Source organism: Narcine bancroftii, chromosome 12 (assembly GCF_036971445.1).
Source record: "Narcine bancroftii isolate sNarBan1 chromosome 12, sNarBan1.hap1, whole genome shotgun sequence".
Lineage (NCBI taxonomy): Eukaryota > Metazoa > Chordata > Chondrichthyes > Torpediniformes > Narcinidae > Narcine > Narcine bancroftii.
The window spans coordinates 4349983-4375364 of NC_091480.1; the positions used below are offsets into that span (position 1 = coordinate 4349983).

Below are 25382 nucleotides of genomic sequence, written 5' to 3' on the forward strand. Positions count from 1 at the left end.
GAGATGAAGGGAGATGGGAGGAGGCTTCCTGATTAAGTATTTAGAGCTTTTAGTACTTTGTATCCCATCAAAGTGATGCTCAGGATAATTAGTAACATACTGTGCTTTTTAAATCCTTGCTAAGTGCTTCCCACTGGTAAAGCCAGTGTGGTACTGAGCCACCCAGACAACTTGATCTCCCTTCTCTTGCTAATTGTCAGTACCTGAGAAGTCCATGCACATTTGTGTTAGGGGGTGAACTTGACTGTAATTGCCCTCATAATTTGAAAAATGGTCTCTTAGACAAGGCAGGGGCTATATTAAGGTAGAGGCTCAAGATCAAACTGCAGCTGGGCCAAACTGGCATTTGCTCATCTGAAGTTGGACCCTCAGAGACAAGATAGAGTGTTTTTAATCCAAGTACCAGTCCCAGAGATATGTTTAATTAAGGCCTGTTTTTCCCTCCAGTACCTCCCCATAGCCACACTCAAGCAAAAAATGATTGCACCTTTGAAGCAGTTCGTAACCCTGGGGTTATGCAGGGTTATCATCCTCCACCAAACACAAATTGAATGAGTCTGTCAGAATTGTTTCAGTACATTTCTGGTGTCATTGAAGAAGAACCCACTACCATCTGAGAACTGAAAATACTAATCTACACTGTTTACCAGTACACACCTACTGTTAGACCAGAAGATTAAACACAAATCTCAATTGCCGTAGCACCAATCATTCGTCCTTTGCTCTTGTCTTGCCTTCCATCCATTCTGCTCCCTGATATTTGTGAACTTGACTCAGTTGACGTGGATGTGAATCTGGACCCTGGTGTTTCAGACAGCAGACTTCTTCTCAGAGGTGTGGGCTTGCTGGGTGCTGATCCTTCACATTTGTGTGCAGACATTGCTGATTTATCAGAAGAATGGGTTCTACATCGATAAGAAGCCCTTCTCCTCAATTCTACCACCAAGTCACATTTCAGAAAATAAAAGACCTCCTTGACAGAACATCTTTTGTCTGGATCAACAGCAAGCAACCTTTCAAACATCTGCAGGGCCCCATCCGTGAACCTTTTCCACTGAGAGGGAAACCCATTCAGTCGACCCCGTTGCCACCGTACAAACTCATCGTAGAACACATCAGATGGCATGGCAGCCTCCCAGGGAAAGTTTCCAGTCAGCATGCAGAAGATCAGGACACCAAAAGCCCAGATGTCAATACTGCAGTCAACCAGAAAGCCCTCAGTTCTGCTTGCCTGGCAAACTTCTGGAGCCGTGTAGGGGATTGTGCCACTGATACGCTTCACCTTGCAGCCTACCTTGCGTGTCATCCCAAAATCAGACAGCTTGACCCTTTTGCACTCTTTGTCAAACAAGAGGACATTCTCTGGTTTGATGTCCCTGTGGACCAGGCTTTTGCTATGCATGTAGTCAATTGCCAAACCCAGCTGTTGAACACAGCGCTTCACCGTATCTTCTGGCAGACCCACCTGCACAAGAAGAGGAAATGGTTAGATGTGACTATTCTCAGCTTAACACCTTCAAGGAGAGTTCTTTATGTCTAATATTCTTTGTAATTAAGTTCTAATACTTCAAAAGGTTGAACATCCTGTTATGATGGAGGCAGGTACAAAAAAGGAAAGATGTGTTGCACTGCTGATCAGAAAGCATACAGGAGAACTCAGGGAAGCTATCCTGGGGATTGGCCAATGAGATTGGAAGGGTAAAACTGCAGATAAGAAAAAAATCCCACCACTTTGATTGGGTTATACTTTAGGCCTCCCAGTAGTCATCAGGAAAAGATGAACTGATATTCAGGCAAATTGCAGTAGGTTTTAAAGTCAGTAGGGTTGTAGTACTGGGAGGATTTTAACCATCCCAATATTGACTGGATTGTCTTGATGCAAGTGGTTTGATAGGGTAGAGTTCATAAAATGAATTTTCTTTAAAGCAGTACCTATAAAATCCTGCTATAGGGAAGAGGCTGTACTTGACCTCATCTTAGGGAGTGAGGATAGGCAGGGGACAGCAGTGTCTGTGGAGGAATTCTGGAAACAGAGTTTCAAGTTAGTTGCGGAAAAGGATACGGTTGCCATTAGAGTTATGGTCTTAATGGGGGGGGGGGGGCTGTAGGAGGTCTGATTTCAATAGTACAATGCAGAAACTGGTGAAAATAGATCAGGAACAGCTGTGGGGGTGGGTGGGATAGTGGGGCAATAAGAGGTAGACAAAAGATTAACAGAGTTTAAAGTCAGAAGATCCTAGTAAGAAGCAGCAGCAAAGATGGTAAAGAATAGAGAACCTTGGTTAAGAAAGTTAAAAAATGAAACAAAATAAAATAGCAAGGACATGTCAGCTCCAGACATTTAGTCATGCAAGTCTTGGGTTTATGTGGAATGCAAGGAATTAGGAGAGCAAAATGAGAAATAATATATTAGAAGCAAGGGGGGGGGGGGTAGCAAGAGAAAGACCAAGTCCACAAGAACCAACAGGGAAAATCCATGTGGAACCAGGGGATACATGAAGTCTAAATGAGCACTTCACATTGGTATTCACCAGAGAGATGGATCTGGAGGATGGAGAGGTAGGTGAAGAAAACACTGATATTATGGAGGTAAATCTCTGGGCCCTAGAAATGTTAGGGGAAACAAATGAGGAGATTGCTGGACCATCTGAATCTTTGCATCTTTGTTAGACCTCAGGTGAAGGTGGAGGACAGCTAAAGTGCTTCCCATGGTCAAAAAAGGGCAATAGGGATAAGGCAAGAATGAAGGGAGTGATCCTGACATCAGGAGTAGAGAAATTATTGGAAAAAAGTCTTATGATTTATGTTCACTTGGACAGGTGGGGACTGATTATGAGTCAGTGTTCTTTTGTGCAGGGAAAGTCCCATCTCACAAATCAGATTTTTGAAGAAGCAGCTAAGAAAATGGATGAAGGCAGGTTGGCAGACATGGTATACATGGACATTAGTAAGGTTTTGACAAGACTCTATGCTGTAGGCTAGTCTAGAAGATTAGAGTGTATGAAATCCAAGGTGTTCTGTGCCAGAGATCAGTCTTTGACATAAACGTATAAATGACCTGGATTAGAATGAGGATAAGTAGATCAGCAAGTTTCTTGACAAAGATCGGCAGAGTAGTAGATAGCAAAGGGTGGTTCTGAAAAGATACCGAGGCACCTATCAGTTGGAAAGTTGGGTAGAGGGAATTTTTAATCCAGACAAGTGTGAGGTAACGCATTTTGGGATGTCAGATACCAAAAGGACATTTCCATTAAATAGCAGGGACCTCAGGAGTGTTGTCGTAAGGGATCTTGGTTCATATTCCCTGAAAATCACAACACAGGTGGATAGAATAATAAAGAGGGTAAGTGGCACATTTGCTTTCGCATGCTGAAGCATGTAGTACAATATTTGGAGAGTCATATTGCAACTTTACAAAACATTGTTCATTCTGTATTTAAGAATATTGTATTCTGGTAATCACACTACAGGAAACATGTGGTAGCATTAGATAGAGTACAGAAGAGATTCACCAGGTTGTTTGCTGGAATTGAGGGATTTACCTCCAAGACAAAATGAGATGAGCTCAGGTTACTCTCACTGGAGTAATGGAAGATCAGATGGGATTTATAAAGCTATGAGGGGCATATCCCTTGGGTGGGTGTGGGAAGGTTCTAAATCTAGAGGGCATATGTTTAAGGAAAGAAGGGAAAAATGTAAAGGAGTCCTGAGGGGCATGTTTTCACATAGGGTGGTAGGCAACATGGGCTGCCAGAGCAAGTAGTGGGCACCAAGACTGGACTCTCAGCTCAGAATGGAAGGAGGGAGGAGAGGAGTGCAGTAGTGATAGGGGATTCGATAGTTAGGGGGAACAGATAGGTTCTGTGTGAGAGATCAAGTATCTCAGAAGGGCTGCTGCCTCGCTGGTGCCAGGGTCTAAGACATATCAGATCAAGTTTTCCTGATTTTAAGGAGGGAGGGTAAGCAGCCAAATGTCGTGGGCCATGTCAGGACCAATGATGTGGGTGGGAACGGTGAGGAGGTCCTGCTAGGAGATTTTAGGGAATTAGGTGCAAAGTTGAAGCACAGGACCTCCAGGGTGGTGATCTCAGGATGATTGCTACCCATGCACGTGCTGGTGAGGCTGGTAACAGGAAGATAATGCAGCTAAACACGTGGCTAAAGTGATGGTGTGGGAGGAAGGGCTTCATGTTTCTGGAGAATTGGGCTCTGTATCAGAGAAGGTGGGACCTTCTGATGGGATGGTTTGCACTTGAACTGGAGGGGAAGCCTTACAGGAACGTTTGCTGGTGCTGCTCTGGGAGGTTTAAACTAGATTTACAGGGGGAGGGAAACCAGAGTGATAGAGCAGATAGTGAGGAGGAGGTCGGCAAGAGTCATGCGAGGACATGTAAAAACAGAATGCAGAGGTTTGTATGTGATAGAAATGTTCTCATTATTAGAATGAGGATAAATAGATCAGTAAGGCAGATTGTCAGTAAGGTAGATGAGTTTAGGGTGTGGATTTGCACATGGGATTATGACATGATGCTATGAGTGAGACCTGGTTGCAGGAGGAGCAGGACTGGCAGCTCAATGTTCCAGGGTTCTGATGTTTCAGACATGATAGGGGGGAGGGAAGAAAGGGGCAGGAGTGGCATTGCTAGTCAAGGAAAATATCGCAGCTGTGCTTAGACAGGTCCGCACTGTGGACTCGCCTTCGGAGGCCATATGGGTGGAGCTAAGAAATGGCAAAGGTGTGAGCACACGAATGGACGTATTATAGACCACTCAATAGTTTGAGAGAATTAGAGATGCAAATCTGTCGGGAGGTAGCAGACCATTGTAAGAAACAGAAAGTTGCGGTAGTAGGAGATTTTAACTTTCTGCCCATTGAATGGGACTCCCATATTGTAAAAGGACTGGATGGCTTTAGGATTTGTCAGTTATGTACAGGAAAGTTTCCCAAATCAATATGTAGAGATACCAACAAGATAGGTCTGGTCCTCGAGTTGAGGTTCTAAATTGGAGAAAGGCCAATTTTGTGGAAATGAGAAAGTATGGAAAATGTAAGAGAATACTAAAGAAGTAAATCAGGAAGGCAAAAAGAGGTACGAGGGTGCTCTGGCAGAAAATGTGAAGGTAAATCTGAAGGGTTTCTACAAGTATATTAAAAGTAAGAGGATAACAAGGGACAAAATGGGTCCCCTAAAGGATTAGAGTGGTCAACTATGTGTAGAGCCTCACAAAATGGGGCAGATCTTAAACAGTTTTTTCTTACATCAGTATTTACTCATGAAACTCACATAGTGCATACAGATGAAAGGGAAACAAAACTTTCCTTTACACATCTGACAAACCCTAAAAGCCATCCAGTCCTTTTACAGTATGGGAGTCCCATTTAATATGCAGAAAGTTAAAATCTCCTACTACCGCAACTTTCTGTTTCTTACAATGGTCTGCTACCTCCTGACAGATTTGCGCCTCAATTCTCTCGGACTATCGAGCGGTCTATAATACAAGCCCATTAGTGTCATGAAACATCTGGAGATTAAGGAGGAGGAAGTGCTTGCTGCCTTACAGCGATTAAAGGTAGACAAATCACCTTGGCCAGATATGATATTCCCTCGGACCTTGAGGGAGACAAGTGTTGAAATTACAGGGGTCTGATGGATATATTCAAAATGTCCCTAGTCATGGGAGAGGTGCCAGAGGATTGGAGAGTAGCTCATGCTGTCTCGCTGTTTAAGAAAGGCTCCAAAAGTAAACCAGGTAACTATAAGTCAGTGAGCCTGACGTCAGTAGTAGGTAAATTATTGAAGGGCTCTGAGAGAGAGGATATATAGGTTGGAAGCCATGGGCTGATCAAGGACAGTCAGCATGGCTTTGTGTGTGGTAGGTAATGTTTAACAAATCTTTTGAGGAAGTTACCATTGAAGGGAGATGAAGGAAAGGCTGTGGAAGTTGTCTACATGGACTGTAGTAAAGCCTTCAATAAGGTCCCACATGGAAGATTTGTTCAGAAGGTTAAGACACTAGGTATACATAGAAGGATTGTAAACTGGATTCAAAATTGGCTGAGGTATGGATGGTTGCTTCTCAGACTGGAAGCCTGTGACGAGTGGTGTACCTCAGGGATTTGTTTTGGTATCATTCTTGTTTTGTTGTCTATATCAATTATCTGGATGATAATGTGGTAAATTGGATCAGCAAGGAGGCGTAATGCACAGTGAGGAAGCTTGCAGAGGATCTGGACCAACTGAGAGAATGGGCCAGTAAATGGATGATGGAGTTTAATGCAGACAAACGTGAGGTGTTGCATTTTGGAAGAACAAGTCAAGGAAGGACGTACACTGTAAATTGTAAGCCACTGAGGAGTGCGGAGGAGTAGAGAGACCTGGGGGACAGGTATATTGTTCCCTGAAGGTAGTGACACAGGTGGGTTGTAAAGAAAACTTTTGGCATCTTGGCCTTTATAAATCAAAGTATTAAGTATAAGAGTTGGGATGTAAGTTGGCTCATTCCACTGAGATTAGGAGAGATAAATACAAGAGGACATGTTTTTAAGGTGAAAGGGGAAAGGTTTAGGGGGAACTCTTCACTCAGAGAATGATGGGAGTCTGGAATGAGCTCCCATCTGATGTGGTGGGTATGGAATCAATCTTGAATATTAAGAATAAATTGGATAGATACATGGATGGGAGAGTCTGGAGGGTTATGGAATGGGAGTAGGTTATTGGGACTAGCTGAACCACAGTCACCACAGACTAGAAGGGCCAACCAGCCTGTTTTCTGTGCTGTAGCCTTCTACGGTTCTATGGATTACATTTAAAACACATCTATCAGATGCTTGGATAGAGAAAAGGGATACAGCTAGGGGATGGACAATTTGGGCTGAAAGGCCTGATTCTGTGCTGCATAACTAAATGAATCTAACAGCTTACTGGAAAGGGATTTGCTATCACCTCACCTGGGGAGGGATGATGTCAAACAAGTCACCTCCTGGTGCATACTCCTGGCCAAACACGTAGCAGTCTTCCGTCTCAAAAACAACGTCAAACACTTTGATGATGAAAGGATTGGAGGAGAGGTTGTTGGTGACACTATACTCTCTCAGAAAATTCTTCAGCTTAGTTTTATTTTTATTCAAAAACTTTAAAGCCATTTTAGTCCCTGCAGAGAGATGAAGAAAGAAAGCAGGTATAAAGAGCAAAATAAGCCAGGCTTGCCCATGCAAAGACCAATGTTAGCAAGACAGTAGTGTCTGCTTGGTGAAAAGAAAAATATAACCTTTATACATTAGTTTACAACAAAAGCCAAGCCATAGAAAAACCACAAGCAAGCGAGATTTGCCAAACACATAGAGCTCAAGGATGCAGCATTAATAGAACAGCAACTAAGGCTTGTACACAGCACATCCTCAGGAGACACAAGCCTCACATCACCCAGTTAGATTTATTTCCCAAAATGCCAAGCTCCAAAAGAGAGCCATCTATGCAGAAGCAATGGATGCTACATAATCCACACCACACACATCACAGAGCCATAAAGTTTGAGATTGTACTGCAAGTTTTAGAGGGAGCAGGTCAACAGCTTGTCCAACATCCCATACACAGAAATCAGAAGATGACTAGTTGGAACAATTTTTGTGAACATTTGTGGAGGGAGAAAAGTTAGTCAGGCCATTAGGTAAACTCCCTAACAAATGGAAAGCAACTTTCACATGCAGTTTCAAACCAGTTGACTCCAACAATGCAGCACAGTGGGATCAGACTTTGTTATTTGCAGGTGTGGAATATGACTAACATGGAGAGAAAAAGTATTACTATCTTAAAACTGGAAAATGTATCACAAGCTATTATGAGAAGCCAGGAAGGAAAAAGCAAAGGCTCTCCTCATCATTTTCTATCCTCTTTGCCCAAGGGTGTGATGCCAGAGGACTGGACACCTGCTGGTAGTTTGAATGTGTGAGATCAGAGCAATTACATAAAGAACAAAAAAGGCCAATAAACCTCATACTGGCAGCAAACAAATTACTGGAAAATATTCTGAGAGACAATATCATTCAATATATTTATTAAGATCAAAAATAGGGATTTAATATGGGGAAGTCATGTCTGATCAGCTTGATTGAATCTTTTGTACAGGTTATGTCAAGGCACAACTTCTGGCTTTTCCACATATAATACCTATATGTGCATACTCCCTGTTACATTCCAGCATTTCGATAATGAGGAAGGGCTTCTGTTTAATCTGTTCCTGCCCACTCTTTCAGTAGTTTGCCAAGTTATTCAGCTGCATTTCCACAACCCCATTCTTCCTTCCATTTGCTGTTATTCCAGTGATGGAATCAGGTCCATCTGAAGCACATGACCCCCTGGTAATAATGGTGTTAACATCTTCTGGACTTCTGCATAACAGGTGTTGGTTTGACATTGTTCTGAGCAAGAGAGGACTTTTCCTTGGGTAAATACATTTTGGCTTTGTCATGCTCTTCCTTTCACCAGCACTCAGTGCTGAGAGTGTGCAACTCTGAGAAAGTTTGTTTTACTGTTGATTTAGAGGATTTTTTGAAACTACATTTGAACTTCTGAAGATATTAGGGCAGGCTGATACAATAGGGAAATTGAAAAGCACATGGATGCAAGAAAAATAATGGTTATGGGCTGAGGTTGGGAAGGATTAAATTGATGTGGAGTAGATTTATGTAGGTCGGGAAGATGTCATGGGTCGAAGACCCTGTTCTGTGATGTACTGTGTTCCTGGATTTGTTCATTTTGTTCAAGATTTTCTGACTTGTTTCACCATCTTGAACTGACAAGGATGGGAATGTTTTGACCTCAGTTAGAGCATCATTTTTGATCTGTACTGATGAAGACCAGGCAGTGTTAGAGTTCACGATGTTGGCTTCATTGCAATCTGTTTTGTTTGCTTTGCTGGCTGGACATATAGAGTAGGGTTTAGTTTCCTGAATGACATTGGGTTGATGACTTGTGAACAAGACCATCTAACCATTCCCATTTTCACATCAGAAGTGACCCAAATGTGAATATCCAGTGTGCATAAACTAGTCCTCTCAATGCTATCAAAGGTTTTCAATGTCAGTGAAGTTTGATTAGAGTTGTAGAATCAAGGTTAAAGCAAAGAAACTGACATTTTAGCTCAACACATGCATGCTAACCAAGGTGTCTGTCTAAACTAGTACTTTTTGCCTGTGGTGGGCCAACATTCCTCTAAGCCTTTCCTAACCATGTAACTGTCCAAATGGCTATAGCCATTCTATGCATTGTTCATTATTGGTCTTTGTATTCGTGCTTTCTGAAAGCTGGCTGACTCTTTCCTGAGCATGATGTCAGCCATCCCTGAGGGAATCTGGATTATCAACTTACACCATAGAACCTATACAAGTACAGCACAGGATGAGACCCTTCAGCCTACGTGTCTGTACTAAACATGATGCCCAAATCAATACTAATCTAGCTCAATTCCTTAAACTCATGTTCTCTAGGGGAAAAGATTCTGACTTTCCGTCCTCTTAATGCCTCACTTAATGTTTTAAACCTCTATCAGGTCTCCCAGCTGCCTCCTACACGCCAGAGAAAACAACCCAAGTTTGTCTAGCCTCTTCCCTCTAAACTAGGCACCATAGTGGTAAAGCTCTTCTGTACCCTTCCAAAGCCTCCACATTGTTCCTGTAATGGGGTGACCAGAATTTCACATATATTCCATGTGCAGCCTAACCAAGATTTTGTATTGTTTTGTAAAATGCTTTGTTTGCTCAAGCTGTTTTCAGAAATGCTCTAATGCATTGGCCTGAACTTCACAAGTACAAGAGATGAGGGTGGAATATCACATCAATTAGTGCAGTTATTGAATGCTCCTTCTCCACTTCCCAGTCTGTCATGGATGAAGATGTCAGGGATCAACCTGCCAATTCAGGATCCTGAACATTTCTGGAACAAGACCCCTCGGGCTGGAGTTTCTCATTTCTTTTGAGAGAATTGTAAGGTTGAATGACCTCTTGCTTTAAGCTATCTGCATTGATGTCAAATCACACTCTGCCTCTTGGAAATTTTCTCCTCTTCAGTGGCTAGCTCCATGAAACCTTTGAAGTGCTCTCTCCATAGTTTCTTCTGTACTTATCAGAGTAAATAAAATCACCTACTGATTCAATAAGTTCCTTTTTGGAATCTGCCATTTCCACCAATAAGCCTTTTCTTTTCGACAAGCAGCTGCATATTCTGCTTCTGTTGCCAAATTATTGCTACTGTAATCATTTGTCATCTCTGATTTCCAATGTTGCTTGTTGATTAGAATATCACAACTCAAAACAAACCCTTCAGCCCTATATAAATCTACTCAACAATCTAAACCTTCCTATCCTCACACCTATAAACCTCTATTTTTCTTAGATCCATGTGCCAGCCAAAGAGCCTTTTATATGCCTCTATTGTACCAGTCTCCACAATTACTCCAGCAATCTCTCAAAAAAACTTCCCCCGACATTTCCCCTGAAACTTGCCTCCTCTCACCTTAAGCAGATGTCCTCTGATATTTGCTATTGTCCCCTTGGGGAAAAGGTGCTGGCTGTTCATCTTCTCTGTGCCTTTCATAATCTTGCAGACCTCCAAAGTCACCTCTCATCCTTTTTTTACTCCAAATAGAAAAGCCCTCATTCTGGTCTGGATTGAATATTCCAAGTATGGTCTAACCAGAGTTTTTTTTTGAAAAAAGAGCTGCAACATTACTTCATGGTTCTTGAACTCAATTCCCAATTAATGAACCCAGAGTACCAAATAATCATGGCATTTGCTCTTTAACCCCCAGAATTTTTTTAAATGTTTAAATTTAGACATATAAAACAGTAATAGGGCCTACCAGCCCATGCCACCAAAGTACCTTACAACCCCCCTATATTTTTGAAGGGTGGGAGGAAACTGGGGCACCCGGAGGAAATCCACAAGAGAACATACAAACTCCTTACAGCAGTGCTGGATTCAAATCCCGGTCACTGGTGGTGTAACAGCATTACGTTAATCGCTACACTGACAGTCTCCTGTTTTCTTCAGGACTCATCTGGTTTCTATGGCATTTCATGGACTAGGTATTCTCAATTCTTTACATTGCTTGCAGGCCAAACAAGGCTCATTTCTATTTCAGATTGGGGGATTAAGGGCTGCAAGGAAGTGGCACAGAGAGAAGCTAAGGTCTGGAGCAAATCAGCCATGATGGGGCAAGCTTGATGCCTGCTCTTGCACCAATTTTCTCATGTTACATCTGAAAAGATTTTGGAGTACTTGTTTTTTTTTTACTTACAAATCGGTGGCTTTCTGCATGTCAGGGAACATTGGCTCAAGAATATAAAAACTTGGGTGACCCTTGGGCAAGCTCCTTCATGCAGTTATGGGTTGAGCCCATGGTGAGGTTCCTCCAAACAGTTCCTTCTTACTCCTGTCAGTGAGTCTGCAGTTAGGGTTAGGTACTTGCCTTCATCAGAATACAACAGCAGGTAGAGCTTTAGAAGAGAATGAGTAGGTTGTAATACTGTGAACAGTTCTGTTTTTTTCACTTGTCAGTATCTTTTTTTTTTTAAACAGTCTCCCTAAAGGCATTTAGATAGGAAAAATTAGAGGGACATGGGCAAAATGAAGGCAAATGGGATTTGAGTAGATCAGCACCTTGGTCTGCATGCAACAAAGGCGTTGGAAGAATTTCCTCTTCTTCAGCCACTCCAACTATATCTTCTTCCTCCTCCTCCTCCTCTGTCAACATGGAAGTCAATTCTGCCTGTCTGTGAGGCCTAGGCCTCTCCCTCAGCATTCCAGCAGCACTGGGCTGCAAGGAATCGGTTCCCCCCTCTCCCCCCCCCCCCCCACAGGAAGAATCAGAGCTTGCACAGCACACATGCGCCTTGTATCACGCACGTGCAACTGCTCCTGAGGCTCAGGAGGAAGAAGTCTCGGAGTTCCAGTGCCATCTTCCTCAGGACTCCGGGGAGAAGGCACTGGGTTACCTGGACAATAAGCAGTAACCTTGATCTAGGGAGGAAGAGAAATAGACTTCGCAGGCTCCATTTTAGAGGTAGGCTCAAGTTCTTCAATGCTTGCAACTTGTTGAGATTTTTTTTATTTTTAAAGAGTCTGTTGCTTTGTTTTTATCATAATTGGTATTAATAATATTGATGATAATTCCAAAAAAACTTGTACTGTTTAATTTAGGGCCTACCCTGATAAATGACTGTCCCCCCTCTGAAAAGTATCTGAAGTGTTGGATCAAAACCCAAACAAGAACTTGCAATCAAAGGCACTGTATTTGAGTTCAGATGGCTAGAGGTGTCTGCTTAAAAAATGCCAAGGACTGCCCCAATGACTTTCAATCAACTGTTCAGCACGCCACCAACTGCTGTGTTGGAGGCGTCTACTGTGAGGGTGGTCAGGGCATGTGTCCTAGGGTTCACCAGCTGTGTAGCATTGCCAAGTGTGCCTTTTACTTGTTGGAACACCTCTGATGCTTTCTTGTCTGAGGTTACCTTTTTTCATTTCCCTAACCTTGAGTGTGAATAGGGGACACATGATGCAGGTTGCTGCCGGTATGAAACGGTGGTAAAAATTGATCAATCTGGCAAATTCCTGGAGGCCCTTCACTGTGTGGGGTTTGATGAAATTCCTGACTTTGTCGGGAAGAGGTGTTTCCCCATGACTGTTGATTCTGTGGCTCAGGAAGTTAATCGTCTCCAGCCCAAACTGACATTTGGCCGGGGTTATTGTGAGGCTGAAGTCGCTCAGGCAAGTGCACAGTTGTATTAGATGGGCCGCATGTACTTTGCAATTGCAGCTGGCTATCAGGATATTGTCCAGGTAAATGAACGCAAACCTGAGATCTTAGCCTACTGAGGTGATAGTCTTTGCAAGGCCTCCACCCTCCTGCTGCATTTGATACCCCCGTGTAGGGGGTGGCCCAAGGACTGTCAGACCGCTGCACTATTCCCAGTTCCTCCATTTTTTAAAATTTCTCTGGGGGGGGGGGGGGGGTTAAGTTTCTCGGGAGGAAGGCGGCGCAACCTGGTGTGGAGTGGAGGTCCCACTGTCAGGATGTGGTGCAATACCCTATACTTGGCTTCGGCCAAGATAAACTGGAGTGTCACAATAGAAGGGAATTTGCCCAGAATACGTGTGAACTCATTTTTGGAAAAGAAAATAAAGAGTGCAGAGAAAGTGAAGGTACATAAAAGGAATAAAAAATGTAAGCAGATTTGGAAAGAATCAGGGATCAAAATAGAAACATTGACAGAGCAGAGGGTTTGATTGAAGATTAAAATGAGTAGTCGATATCTTTCTACAAAATGGTGGCTTGTTCATGTTAAGAGATGATGGGGAGGCTAAAATTTTATCAAGATAAAATGCTGGAAAGGATATTATTAAAGTCAGATGGATTAGCTGAGATAACAACTTTGGAGAAATACAAATGAAAAATGCAGAACTACTGACCAAAATAGTGCAAGAGAATCACAAACAATTAAATAGGTCCTGGAGATAACATCCACGGAGCATTGTGTATAATTTTGTGCATATTGCTACTGAGGGAATGCAAAAATTCACCCAAATAGTTCCTTGGAATGTGGATTTTCCATGGAAGAGAGATGGTGGAATGGGTCTCTGCTCTTTGGAGTTCAGCGTAATGGGAGATGACTCAGTGAAATGCACAAAAGTCTTACAGGGCTTTACAGGGAGGATGTCTCTCCTGGCTGGTCTAGAATTAGAAGTCAAAATCTCAAAGTAAGGGGTAGACCTTTTAGGGTAGAAATACAGAGACATTTCTTCATTCACGAGGTGATGGGTCCTTGAGTTCACTACCCTGGGCAATCGTGGAGGCTCAGTCACCATGTACTTTCAAAGCAGGTCAATAAAATTATAGATCCTCGAGCAACAAGGGAAAGTTCAGGAAAATCATGTGCATTTGCAAGATCAGTCCAGATCTGTTGAATGGCACAGCAGACTCATGGGCTAAACATTCTTACTCCTGCTTCCATTTATGTTCTTCCAATCTGTCCCACTGACAAACCACAGCCAGACTCCATCACAGATAACATGCCCCTCACTGAGATACCTTGCTTCTTTCATGGACATGTACAATTTGCTTTCAGGTTTGCAGATGCACTAATCATTCGGTTGGTTACTCGTGTTGCAGTACACCTCGGGAGGTGACACTGTTTCTAATCTACACTAAACTCTACATACATATGGCACCCATGAGCTTTAATCACAAGCAGCTTGACAACAGAAGCAAACCTGGCCAGTTACAATTATTTGCAGTGAATAGGTTTAAGAAACGATTGATGTTTCCAGACAGCTTGTAGGAAATGCTGCTATTAATCCACTCATGGGTTGGAAACAACACAACAGCTATGTTCAGAGCGATTTCCCACTTACTCTGATCTCAGTCATCCTTGGGCTAGGGCAGAGGAAGATAGACTATAGTGTGAATTAGCTAGAAAGGCAGAGAGTTAAATAAAGAATCTGCAGCTTTTTGGTTTAGCCTCACAGGATCGATCTGTAGCACTCCCTCTACCTGGTCCCAGCAGTAGCCATGCCAGGAGGAAGCTGTAACTGACCTACATACAGCATTTATCTTGCATCACTGAAAAAGAGGCTAATTAAAAGGACCTAGGGAAACAGCCAATTCATAACATAGTCAGTAGCAGAGGCTTTGATTGTATGATCCCATTCTCTGCTGCTGTCTTTCAAACATTCACAATGTTCTTGCCAACTCCCCATGTTGGCAACACAGCACCCAGCTTCATGTTAGAGGGGGCAAGAGTGTTCACAATGACGCTAATAGGGAAGTGAAAGCTCGATGCATTAAACACAAGTTCTTTGTAACTTGGTACAGTGTCTGCCTGATTTTCAGCACTCTGAATGAAGGGTGCAGGCCCAAAACATTAACTCTTTTTACTTCCTTGGATGCTGAATGACCTGCCGAGTTTCTCCAGCACTTTTATGTACTGCACTAGATCTCCAGATTTTCTTGTTTATTGCCACAGGATAAACTAACTGCTTTACATTTTTTAGCTATGAAATGTTTCAGGTTGCTTAGCACATGTAGAGAAATGAGAGGTAAGAAAATAAAAGTGGCTTCAGTTCTGACTACTAAAGAAATCCATTGTTAAAACCAGTTCAATCATTGTGTCAAGATACTACCTTTTGTAAATCTGGTAAGCATACATACACATTTTGACTCCAACAGACAATCCAACTCCATCTACCGGCACCCCGTCAACCTCATTCACTTATTTATATCTCCTCACCGCTCACTAGATCACATATCCCGCTATACACTCTCCGACAGAATGCCTTCACCCCATCTACTAACCTTCCCATTAGATCCTCACATCTCCAGTCTTCAAATCATCTTATTCTTCAACTAGCCAGCTCTCCAACTGCACTCCTTTCAAAGCACACATTTGAGTTCTGCCACACTAAGCACCAACCACAGCCACACAAAGCCCTGATTGTCAAACCACATGTTCCCAGATAGTGGGAACAGAGCAGAAAGACAGGGAGCAAATGAGAAAGAACTGGACTAAAGAGACTGAGACATAGATTGACATACATGGACAAACAGAGGGGAAAAAAAACAGCAATTCCATCTGGTGCAAACTCCCATTTTGTTTGTTTCCTGGGGCCTTCTGCATTGATTTTTGCATACAGATGTAATGACCCAGGCTTTCTTCTAGTGTGCTGACCAGAATATTGTGCAATGTCTGTAATAGCCCATAGTGTTCCCTTCATTATACAGAAAATGACAATACAGAAGGTAGCCAATCAGCCCATTGTGTCCATGCTGGCCAAATATGAATAGGTTGATCATACTTCCCAGCTCCCACTTATATCCCTTAAAGATCTAATCCATTTTCTTTTTAAGATAAGCCCTCATCATCTCTCTCTATTACCCCATCAGGCAGCAAGTTTCTTGAGCAAAGTTTTTTCTCAATTCTTCTCCAATCCTCTCAATGAGTTTGTATTCCTCACTTCTCTTTCTTAATCTTGTTTAGGATTCTCTTTAATGTACAAACCTCCATCTCTACAGTTTGTTTTGTTCTAATCAAAACAATGCCAGCCCCTTTTCAGGACTACCATTCTCCAGCCCTGGCAACATCCCCCAAGCTCTTTTCTACAACCTCTTCAGTGCTTTCACATACTTCTGTAGCATTGTCATTATCTCCCTGCACTTGGATTATATGCCTTGGCCCAAAAAACACACATCCTATTTGCCTTCACCACTACATTCTCTTTGCTGCTTTGTTCATAGACTATAAAGATGCAATCAAAGAACCTTCCCTTGCCTTATTTGTTCTCAAACACATTATCTCTCACTCAATATGCCAGTTATATCCTTGTACAGGCCCAAATCTCCTGTTGTCTTTCCCTGTACAAGCTCACAGATCTGTCTGCACCTCCCCGCCCTCTACAGCATGTTCAATTCTCACACATGCCCTGCTGTTGAAAGTCCCTCACTTGTCTCTCAGATGCAGAGAAAGATTTGCCAGAGAGCCACAATTTAGTTCTGACAAGAAACAGTTGTTTCTTTGAGGTCTGCTCCTGCAGGGGAGAGAAGTAGAAACGCAGAAGCTCAGGTCATTTATCTTATCCCATATCTCTATCTGGAATCTTGTATTTCCATGGCAAATTCCTAGGCTGAGCTTGAGGTCACCAGTGCTGTGGAACTGACATCCTGTTGCCTGAAGTTACCTGCGACTTTGTGAATGACGAGCTCCACCTTGCCATACGTTCCCTTGCCCAGCTCTCGAACAAAGTCGTAGTGTTTACAGATGTCTGAGGTGGACAGGTTTCGCACTGTCAAGCTCTGCACGCTGTCAGTCGTGCCCACCATGGTGTACGAGCTTCGGGTCGGTTCCTGCTCACTCCCACAAACATTCATCCTCAAACTGAAAAGATAACAGAGTATTAGCAGACCATCAGGAGTGGAAGGGCAGCCTGCTTAATGGCTTTGCACAAGAACCATCCTGGACAATGGATCCAGGCTTCTCCTTCCCGCCTTTCAATCCAGACCTGCAACCAAAAAGTTATTTATGTTGTTTCAGTGGAACTTCAGTCATTGGGCAACAGCAATTGTATAGTGTTAAACAAGAAAGTCTGCAGATTCTGGGTCAAATGTAAAACACAAAAGTGCTAGATAAACTCAGGTCAAGCAGCATTAATCGAGGCCACCCACAAATTGGATAATACCTTGTATTCCATCTCAGCAGACCTCAACCATCAATATCGAATTCTCCACTTTCTGTTAACCCCCTCCTCCGATCTCTTTCCCTACTCCTGTCTCCTTTCCTCCAACTCCCCACCCTTTCCCTATCAGAGAGCTATCCATCAGCCCTCTCCCCCATAGCTTCTTTCCCTTCTACTTCCTCATCTGTATCAACCCATCACCTCTTACCCTGTGCTCCTCCCCCCACCATTTTATTGAGCTGTCTATATGTTTCTCCAGAATTTTGAGAAAGGATCCAGGCCCAAAACACCAGTTACCTTTTACTTCCTCTGCTTGCTGCGTGACCTGCTGAGTTTCCCCAGCCTGTTTTATACATCCATATCCATTTGATCTGCAACCAGTGGATGGAACATCAGCCTGGTACCAACAGCCAGTCATAATGTCCACACCACACACCTATCCCAGTGGTGATGAAATGAGATTAGATGCAAATGACTGAACTTCACGCGTCTTAAATCAAATACAAAAAAGCAAACTCTGGGGGGGAAGGGGGGGGGGGAGAAGAATAGTCATGAAAGACAGTGCAAGGCATCATCTTTTGCCAGTGGGAAATTATTTCAAGATTGATCACAGCAGGAAACAGTCCTTGAATCTGGAGGTTCAGGTTTTCAGCCCAACAGAAGAGGGAATGTTGTAGGGGCACCATGTAGTGTGAATAAAAGCTCTCACGACTGGAGGGAGAACAAATGCTTTTATTTGCATAACTAAGGATAAGGTTCAACAGTAGTCTTCAGAAGGGTTCTGGGTTTAGGCGGGAAACACATGGGAGCAGCTGGGGCCAGGGCCAGCCATCAGCGTAACACCCTACCAGTGAAACCCAGTTCACTGCACACCAATATCCCTGACGGTAAAACCCTCCAAAAGGTAGTGGACACAGCCCAGGACATCACAGGCAAAACCCTCCCCACCCTCAAGAACATCTGCAGGGAACACTGCCGTCGAAGAACAGCAGCAATCATCAAGAATCCACACCATCCAGCAAACGCTCTGTTCTCGATGCTGCCACAAGACTCGCACCACCAAGTTCAGGAACAGCTGCTCCCCCTCCACCATCAGACCCCCTCAACAACACACTCAATCATGGACTCATTTAAGGACACTTATTTCTGCACTTTATTGATTTTTTCTCTCTCTCTGTACTACACAGTTTGTTAACAAATAAAGAACTGTAAACAGATAAGAAATGTAATAAGTGGTAATTGTGCCTCGCCCACAGGAAAAAGAACCTCAGTGTTGTATGTGATGTCATGTGTATACTTTGACAATAAATCTGAAATCTGAAAAGACAGCTTAGACAGGATGGGATGTTCTTTAATATTTTGGCAGTTCTCCCAAGATGAAAGGAAGTGTAGACGGAATTGATGAAGGTACAATAGGGACATTTAAGACTCTTAGATATGCCATGGATGTGAAAAAAAAATTGTATGGGGGGGTTAGGTCTGTGAGGGAGAGAAGGGTTAGTGATCATGGACAAAGTTCATATGGGTTGGCACAACATTGTGGACCAAAGGACCTGAAATGGCCAGTGTCGGTTTCCAATGCTTGGGGTGTCTGAAACTGGAGGGTACAGGTTTAGGGTGAGAGGGAGGAGGTTTAAAGAAGATCAGCCCCAGTTCATTTTTCACACGAGTAGTGGTATCTGGAATGAGTTATCAGAGGAAATGGGGCAGGAACAGGTGTGCTCTCTTCACATTGGAGCTGGGGTTGGATAATCCCTTTGGCTGGGGATCACTGAAGAAATGTCTACCTAACATGGCTCCGTGAGGGAAGTGTGGGTCAGATGGGAAGGAGTTTGCAACAGAAACATCTGAACACAATAGAAAAGATTTTATCTCGGTCAAAAGTAGGCAAGCTTCATATTAATGACTTAGTGCCAAAAAAGAGACAGGAGTGCAGGTTGGACTCCCTCCATCTGTCTCTCTCGCTCGCTCTCTCCCCACTTACATTCTCTGAGGACGTGGCATAATTTTATTTCCTGCGTCAGCCAGGTTCAATGAAAGTATTTGAAATTCATCAAGCAGCCACTGATTTCATCAGCTCCATTAACCCTTGGAGCAGTTGAGGTTTTTGTAACTTTGAACAGTAGTTCCTTCCATCGATACCTGCCGAATCGCAGTGGTTTTCTGCACTGGTGGATACAAGACTCAACACTGCACAGTTGGGAAACGCTCCCATTCATTCAAATGCAAATTTAATCGGCTTCCCTTAGAATATGGTCTGAGTAATTAGGGGTTTTTAGACTGCAAGCATGTAATGCCACAATCAAGGAATTTTGCTGCTCCATGAGCAGTCTAGAAATGAATGTGCAGGAATTTTGAGTCAATTCCTGAACTGGGATTTATCCTACAGGACTCCTACACCTTTTTGGAGGAAGCCTGCAGTGTAAATTATACTGGAAAAATTTGTTGTCGGTCATCCACTCTACTGCACATCCAACCAATGGGACTGTTGCACTCAGGGGCAGTAATTAGGTTACTTTTTTCAGTGATTTTCCCGACATTACACACTAAAAAACATTATGAGAGACATCTGTTCGGTTTGATAAAGTTTCAGATGAACAGGTCCCTAGAGTTCCACTGCTGAGCTCTTCCTCAACCATTGAGGACTCAGAGAGTATGGTTGGTTATTGCAAAGGAAAAACTCACCACCAACATAACTGCAGATTGGTATAAAACTAGAAAAAAAGTAACAGGAGAGAGTGTCAGAAGTATTCAGCAGGTTAGACATTGGCAGGCTTTTCTCTCCAGAGTTGCTGCCTGACTTACTGAGTGTTTCCAATATTTTGTGTTTTATTTCACTTTTCCAGCATTTGCACTTTGTTTTTCATTTTGAAAAAAACAGAGGGATTTTACCCATCTGTCCCAGGTTGGATGGAATTGGGCATGGTTGGGATGGGATTGGCTAGCTGGAAGAACCTGTCCAAAAAGTGCCGGTCTGTAAGAAAGGAAGGCAGTGGATAGTGTTTAAGAGACAGCAAAGCCTTGGTACAATGAACCCCCAGACAGGGAAAGAATGATGACACAAAGCATTTAATCTCAATACACAGTGAAACACAAAAGTTTATAGATGCTGTGATTGTAGAAAAAACACAAATGCTGGAGGAACTCAACAGGCCTTGTTGCATCCATAAGAGGTAAAAATATATAACCAATGCTGCAAGACCTACTGACAATCTCAATGCGCAGCCTGGACCTTCTTTACACATTCAAAACTCAGGCTAAGTAAACATCTGAAGACCAGGACTTCTAAGTTCAAGGATAGTCACCCTGCCCCCAGCAGTTATCAGGCTCTTGAACTTTTCCATTCACCATAGTGGCTGCATATCAAATAACAGAATACAGAAAGGAGACTGAAAGTGGCATGGCAAGGTATCACGATAACAAACTCTCCCTCAACATCATTAAGAAGAAGGAGATGATCAGGAAAGAGGGCAAGGAATCCACACTTTGTCCACATCAATGGCACTGAAGTCAGAAGAGAAGACAGCTTCAAGTTCTTAGGAATAAATTTCTCCAATGAATTGAGACAAACACATTGACACACTGGTCAAAATAGAACACCAATGCCTCCATTTTCTCAGAAGACGAAGGAAGGTCAGCACATCCCCCTTGTCCCTCAACAACTCGACAGACTGGTAGCTGACCTACTGTACCCATCACCGTGTGGTACAGGAGCCGCTCTGCACAAGGTCAAGTAAATGCAGCTCAAAACATCACACAATCTTCCCTCCATCTACATCTTCCGCTGCCTGGAAAACAAAGACCCATTACACCCAGGTGCACAAATGTAAAATCACATACCAACAGGCTCAAAAACAGTTTTTCACCCTCTCAGCCATCGTGGTTCTGAATGAACAGTGTTCTCCTGCTGCCCTTGCTTCGTGCTGATCGATTTTCCTTCTCGTTGTGATCCTCGTCTGTAAATTGTGCTCTTTATATGGCTCTACCACTGTCAGAAATAACTTGTTAGTACCCTACTCACTGCATGTATTTCATGACTAACCATGACCTACTCAGGGACCACCTAAAGATTTGACTGCACTGTGGAGCCGTCACTTTTTTGCATCTGTGAATATTTATGTCTATCTCTACCTCATGGTGTTTCATGGCATTTCATTTATACTATTGTATTTGGGACATCTTGTGGCTGCTGCAAGCAAGAACTTCGATGGGTCTGTACTTTGTACTTACAACGAGACCAAGGCATCCTCAGACAACTTTGTAAATTTCGCTCGCTGCAATCGAAAAGACTCGACGACCTTCCATCATCACAGGACTGCCAGGCTAAATTCGGGCAACTTAAACCGTCTCCCGTCCCAGCGCTGGCACCTGTTCTCAGAGGGCCGGCAGGGGCCTGGAATGCTCCGACGCACCTGGGTGGTGGAGGTTGGGATTCCTCGGCTCACCGATGGACAGGGAGGGGCCATGTCAGAGAACCCTTCCAGACCAACCCTCCGAAACGGTGCAGCCGGTGACCCAAGGGCTCTGCCTTTCTGCAGGGCGTCAAGAGAACCCAAAGTACCTCCAGGCAAAGCACAAGATCCCACAGCCCGTCACTGGCCCAAACCGTTTCTGTGCTATTGTTTGAAGTAAATTTGGGTGCTCTTTCAAAGGCTCCCCAAGATCGTCTTGTTCATGACACGAGCACGCGGTGATCTCAAGTTAAATTTGGTTGACTGGACAGGGTTCGCCCATGTTCCAGAGACGAGCCGGGTCCCGGGGCGCGACTGCCCCGAGTTCAGCCGAGAAGAGAGCTCGTGCTCATTGTTCTCTGTTCCTCGACTTTAGAGCTGGGAAGCCTATTGTCCTCTGTCGGGATCTGCTCGAGTCCAGAGGGGACCTGGCCAGTGTTCCGAGCACAGGCGATTGAACTCGGAGGTTGGACCACGTTTTGTTCCTGCTGATCAACAATGGAGGGGCGAGGGGCGCCCATTTGCCTGGTCTGTGCGGTGAAGGGCAGGCATGGAGAGGGGCGGGGGGCAGCTGTCGCCTCTTCCATGAAGTAATTCACCCGGTTGGGACAAAAGGTCCGGGAGAAGAAAGGGGAAACCGATCACGGGCAACCACCCCTCTCTCCCACGACCATCCCCGTTCTAACGGGCCGCTCCCAACAATAGAACCGTCCGCCGGTGGCAGCGGCCGTGAGGCGGAGCCCCAACCCCCTGTCCCTTGCAAACAGCCGGCCGGGCGGGCGGGCGGGGGGATTGGACTCACCTGCAGCTCCTGGACACCCGAGCCTCCTCCACATGCTCCCGCTCCTTCGGCTCGTCCAGATTGTCCTGTCTGTTGCCCAGCTGGAAGTCTAGGGGTGCCTCCCTGGGGCGCACCGTCGCTGTGAGAGTGACCGTGCACCTCATCCACCGCCAGGGTCCCAGCCGCGCCCCTTTGTCCTCTCCGCCTTCTTCCTCCCGCTCGCCAGTCCCTGCTGCTGCTCTCCCTGGGACAAACTTCAAGCTCTGTTCTGCGCTACAGGACTGCTGCAGACCCTCACCGCTCTGCTCATTGTCCTAGGTACCGCTCATTCACATACACACTAGCGCTGGGTCCTAGTGTCCTTCCAAAGCATTTTCAAGCCTCTCCTCTTTCACAGCACCCGGTCCTAGTGCCCTTTTTCAGAAGTTATTGTTATGAACAAGCAACGAAATTTGGTGTTTTGCGACAGCATCATCATGCAAACATTCATATTATAACCATCTCACAACATTATGTATATATTTTAAAAAGTGCACGTAAAGTAAGGCAGTATCATTATTCAGGCATCTGATGGCAACGGGGAAGAAGCTGTCTTTGTGCCGTTGAGTGCTCATCTTGAGGCTGTTGTACCTTCTTCTGATGGTAGCAGAGTGAAGAGGGCATGGCCTGGGTGGTGGGGATCTTGGAGGATAGAAGCTGCTTTTTTAAGACATCACCTCAAAGGATGTCCTCGATGGAGTGGAGTCTGGTGCTGAGATGTCTCAGGCCGAGTTAACAACCCTCTGGAGTTTTTCCTTGTACTGAGATTTGGCACCTCCATTCCAGACTGTGATGCAACCAACCAGAATGCACCTGTAGAAGTTTTTAAGACCCTTCAGTGACATACCAAATCTCCTCAGACACCTCACAAAGTATAGACACTGGCAACCTTTCTTTGTGATTGCATCATTTACTGTAATTGTTATATGGAGGTCTCATCTCCCCAACTGTGTCAGTTCCCCATTGCCCTTGGTCTTTGATCTAGTGGAATAGTAGAAAATCCAGGTCCTAGCGGAGTCTGGGCATGAAGTCACCTGCATTCCACAGCTGGCTCAAAGATCAGGATCCAGACTGGAAATACTCGGCATGAGCTCCGGGCTCTGTGGGCCCTCTAGTGTTGCCTTGCTGCATGTACAACCCCAAATTCACCTCATCCTCCTTGTGCACATAGACTGCACAAATCAAGTTGCTGGAAACAGTCTTGATGAGAATCTCATGGAATGCATCCATGACAGCTTTCTTCAGCAACATTTTGTTGAACCTACAAGGGAACATGCTGTCTTAGATCGAGTTCTATGTAATGAGACAGGTAAAATGAACTATTTTGGAGTTAGGGATCCTATACGAAAGTAAGATTGAATTTCTCATACAAATAGAGGGATTAGTCGTTTGATCTAAAGCCAATGTATTATGCCTAAATAAGGGAGATGAAAGTGGGATAAGAAAGAAGCTGGCCTGTGCAGTCTGGGTCCACAGGTTATATGATGGGACAGTTGAGGAACAGTGGAAGATTTTCAGAGATTTAATAATGTTTATTGAAATTCATATTATAAATTGTACACCTGCACCTGAATTCTTACTTGCTGCAGCTGAACAGTTTCTTTGTTTAAAAAAAACTTTAAAAAAAAACTACAGTACTATTTTAATTGAATTTAAAAGAGACAAAAAATCCCAAAGATAAATGATAAAATACAAAAGTGCATTCCAGTTAAAAACAATATCATTAAGCGTGGGGGAGAGCTGGTCTCGGATAATTGAAGAAATAAAGGAAGATGTCACATTAAAAACTGGTGAGTACAAAGTCCCCAAGAATAGTGGGAAACTGGAAAATTGGGAAAACTTTAAAAAGCAACAAAGAAACACAAAGCAAACAATAAAGAAAACAAAGATAGATGATGAAAGTAATCTAGTACAAAATATAAAAACTGTTAAAGTTTTTGTAATTATCAAGTGGAAAAGGATAGCTAAAGTAAACATAGGTCCCTTGAAAGATGACAAGGAGGAATGTGTGCATTGGAACCACTGTATTACTGTTTGTACAAATATGCTTCACCTGAGACCCAAGCTTGTTCTAGGGGAGGAGGGGTTATGGCATTGTCACCTTTATTAGGGGAATCAAAGGGAGAGGAGCCACAGGTATGCTTTCAGAGCAGGTCTGGCCCTGGGGACGTCAACCAGGATGGCAGCGTGGTCCCTGACATCCTGATTAAGGTCACCTGCCCTTTTGAGCACCAGAGCATGAATTTCAAGGGGTCCCTCCTCTCTTCAAACTGCTAGGTGTACTTTGTCAACATCATTAATGTGTACTCACAGTTCCTATTTGCCATTCCCTGCCTGGACATGACCACTGCCACCATCATCAAAGCTTTACACAATCACTTCACCCTGTTCAGATACCCCTGCTACATTCATAGCGAGCAGGGGTCCTCCTTCATGAGCGATGAATTGTGCCAATATCTGCTGGCCAGAGGTATCGCCATAAGCAAGACCACCAGTTACAACCCCTAAGGGAATGGATAGGTGGAAAGGGAAAATGCTACCATCTGGAAGGCCATCCTCTTCACCCTGAGGTCAAAAGGCCTGCCTCTCTCCCACTGGCAAAAGGTCCTCCTTGACGCGCTCCATGCAATCAGATCTCTCCTGTGCACCACCACCAATGCCATCCCACATGAAAAGTTGTTTCCCTTCCACAGGAGGTCTATGTCGGGGACCACGCTGCCATCCTGGTTGATGTCCCCAGGGCCAGACCTGCTCCAGAAGCATGTGAAAAGCCACAGATCTGACCCACTGGTTGAGAGGGTCCAACTCCTCCATGCTAACCCCCAATACGCCTTTGTGGCGTACCCAGATGGGTGCAAGGAGGTTATATCCGTCCAGGAACTGGTGTGC

General features: G+C 44.1%; 2 protein-coding genes across 11 annotated transcripts in view; one reads left to right on the forward strand and one right to left on the reverse strand.

Moving 5' to 3' along the window:
• The window catches only part of xpo6 (exportin 6), a 291971-nt gene that overhangs the window by 111159 nt on the left and 155430 nt on the right, over positions 1 to 25382 (forward strand). The gene's annotated exons all lie outside the window — the stretch shown is intronic.
• LOC138747370 (serine/threonine-protein kinase SBK1-like) lies at positions 619 to 23768 on the reverse strand. Its single transcript, XM_069906512.1, has 5 exons — positions 23566 to 23768; positions 22476 to 22698; positions 16728 to 16842; positions 6950 to 7152; positions 619 to 1465 (listed from the first exon to the last, which is right to left on the reverse strand). The coding sequence occupies exons 1-5, from the start codon at positions 23766 to 23768 to the stop codon at positions 677 to 679; spliced, it is 1533 nt and encodes a 510-aa protein (XP_069762613.1). The 3' UTR covers positions 619 to 676.

Coding starts and splice junctions, on each gene's coding strand:
- LOC138747370 (XM_069906512.1), bottom strand. CDS start 23,768: ATGTTCCCTTGTAGGTTCAACAAAATGTTGCTGAAGAAAGCTGTCATG. Junction 22,699..23,565: donor GCTCATGCCGAGTATTTCCA/GTCTGGATCCTG, acceptor AGTTTGTCCCAG/GGAGAGCAGCAGCAGGGACT. Junction 16,843..22,475: donor CGGGTGTCCAGGAGCTGCAG/GTGAGTCCAATC, acceptor GACAGCGTGCAG/AGCTTGACAGTGCGAAACCT.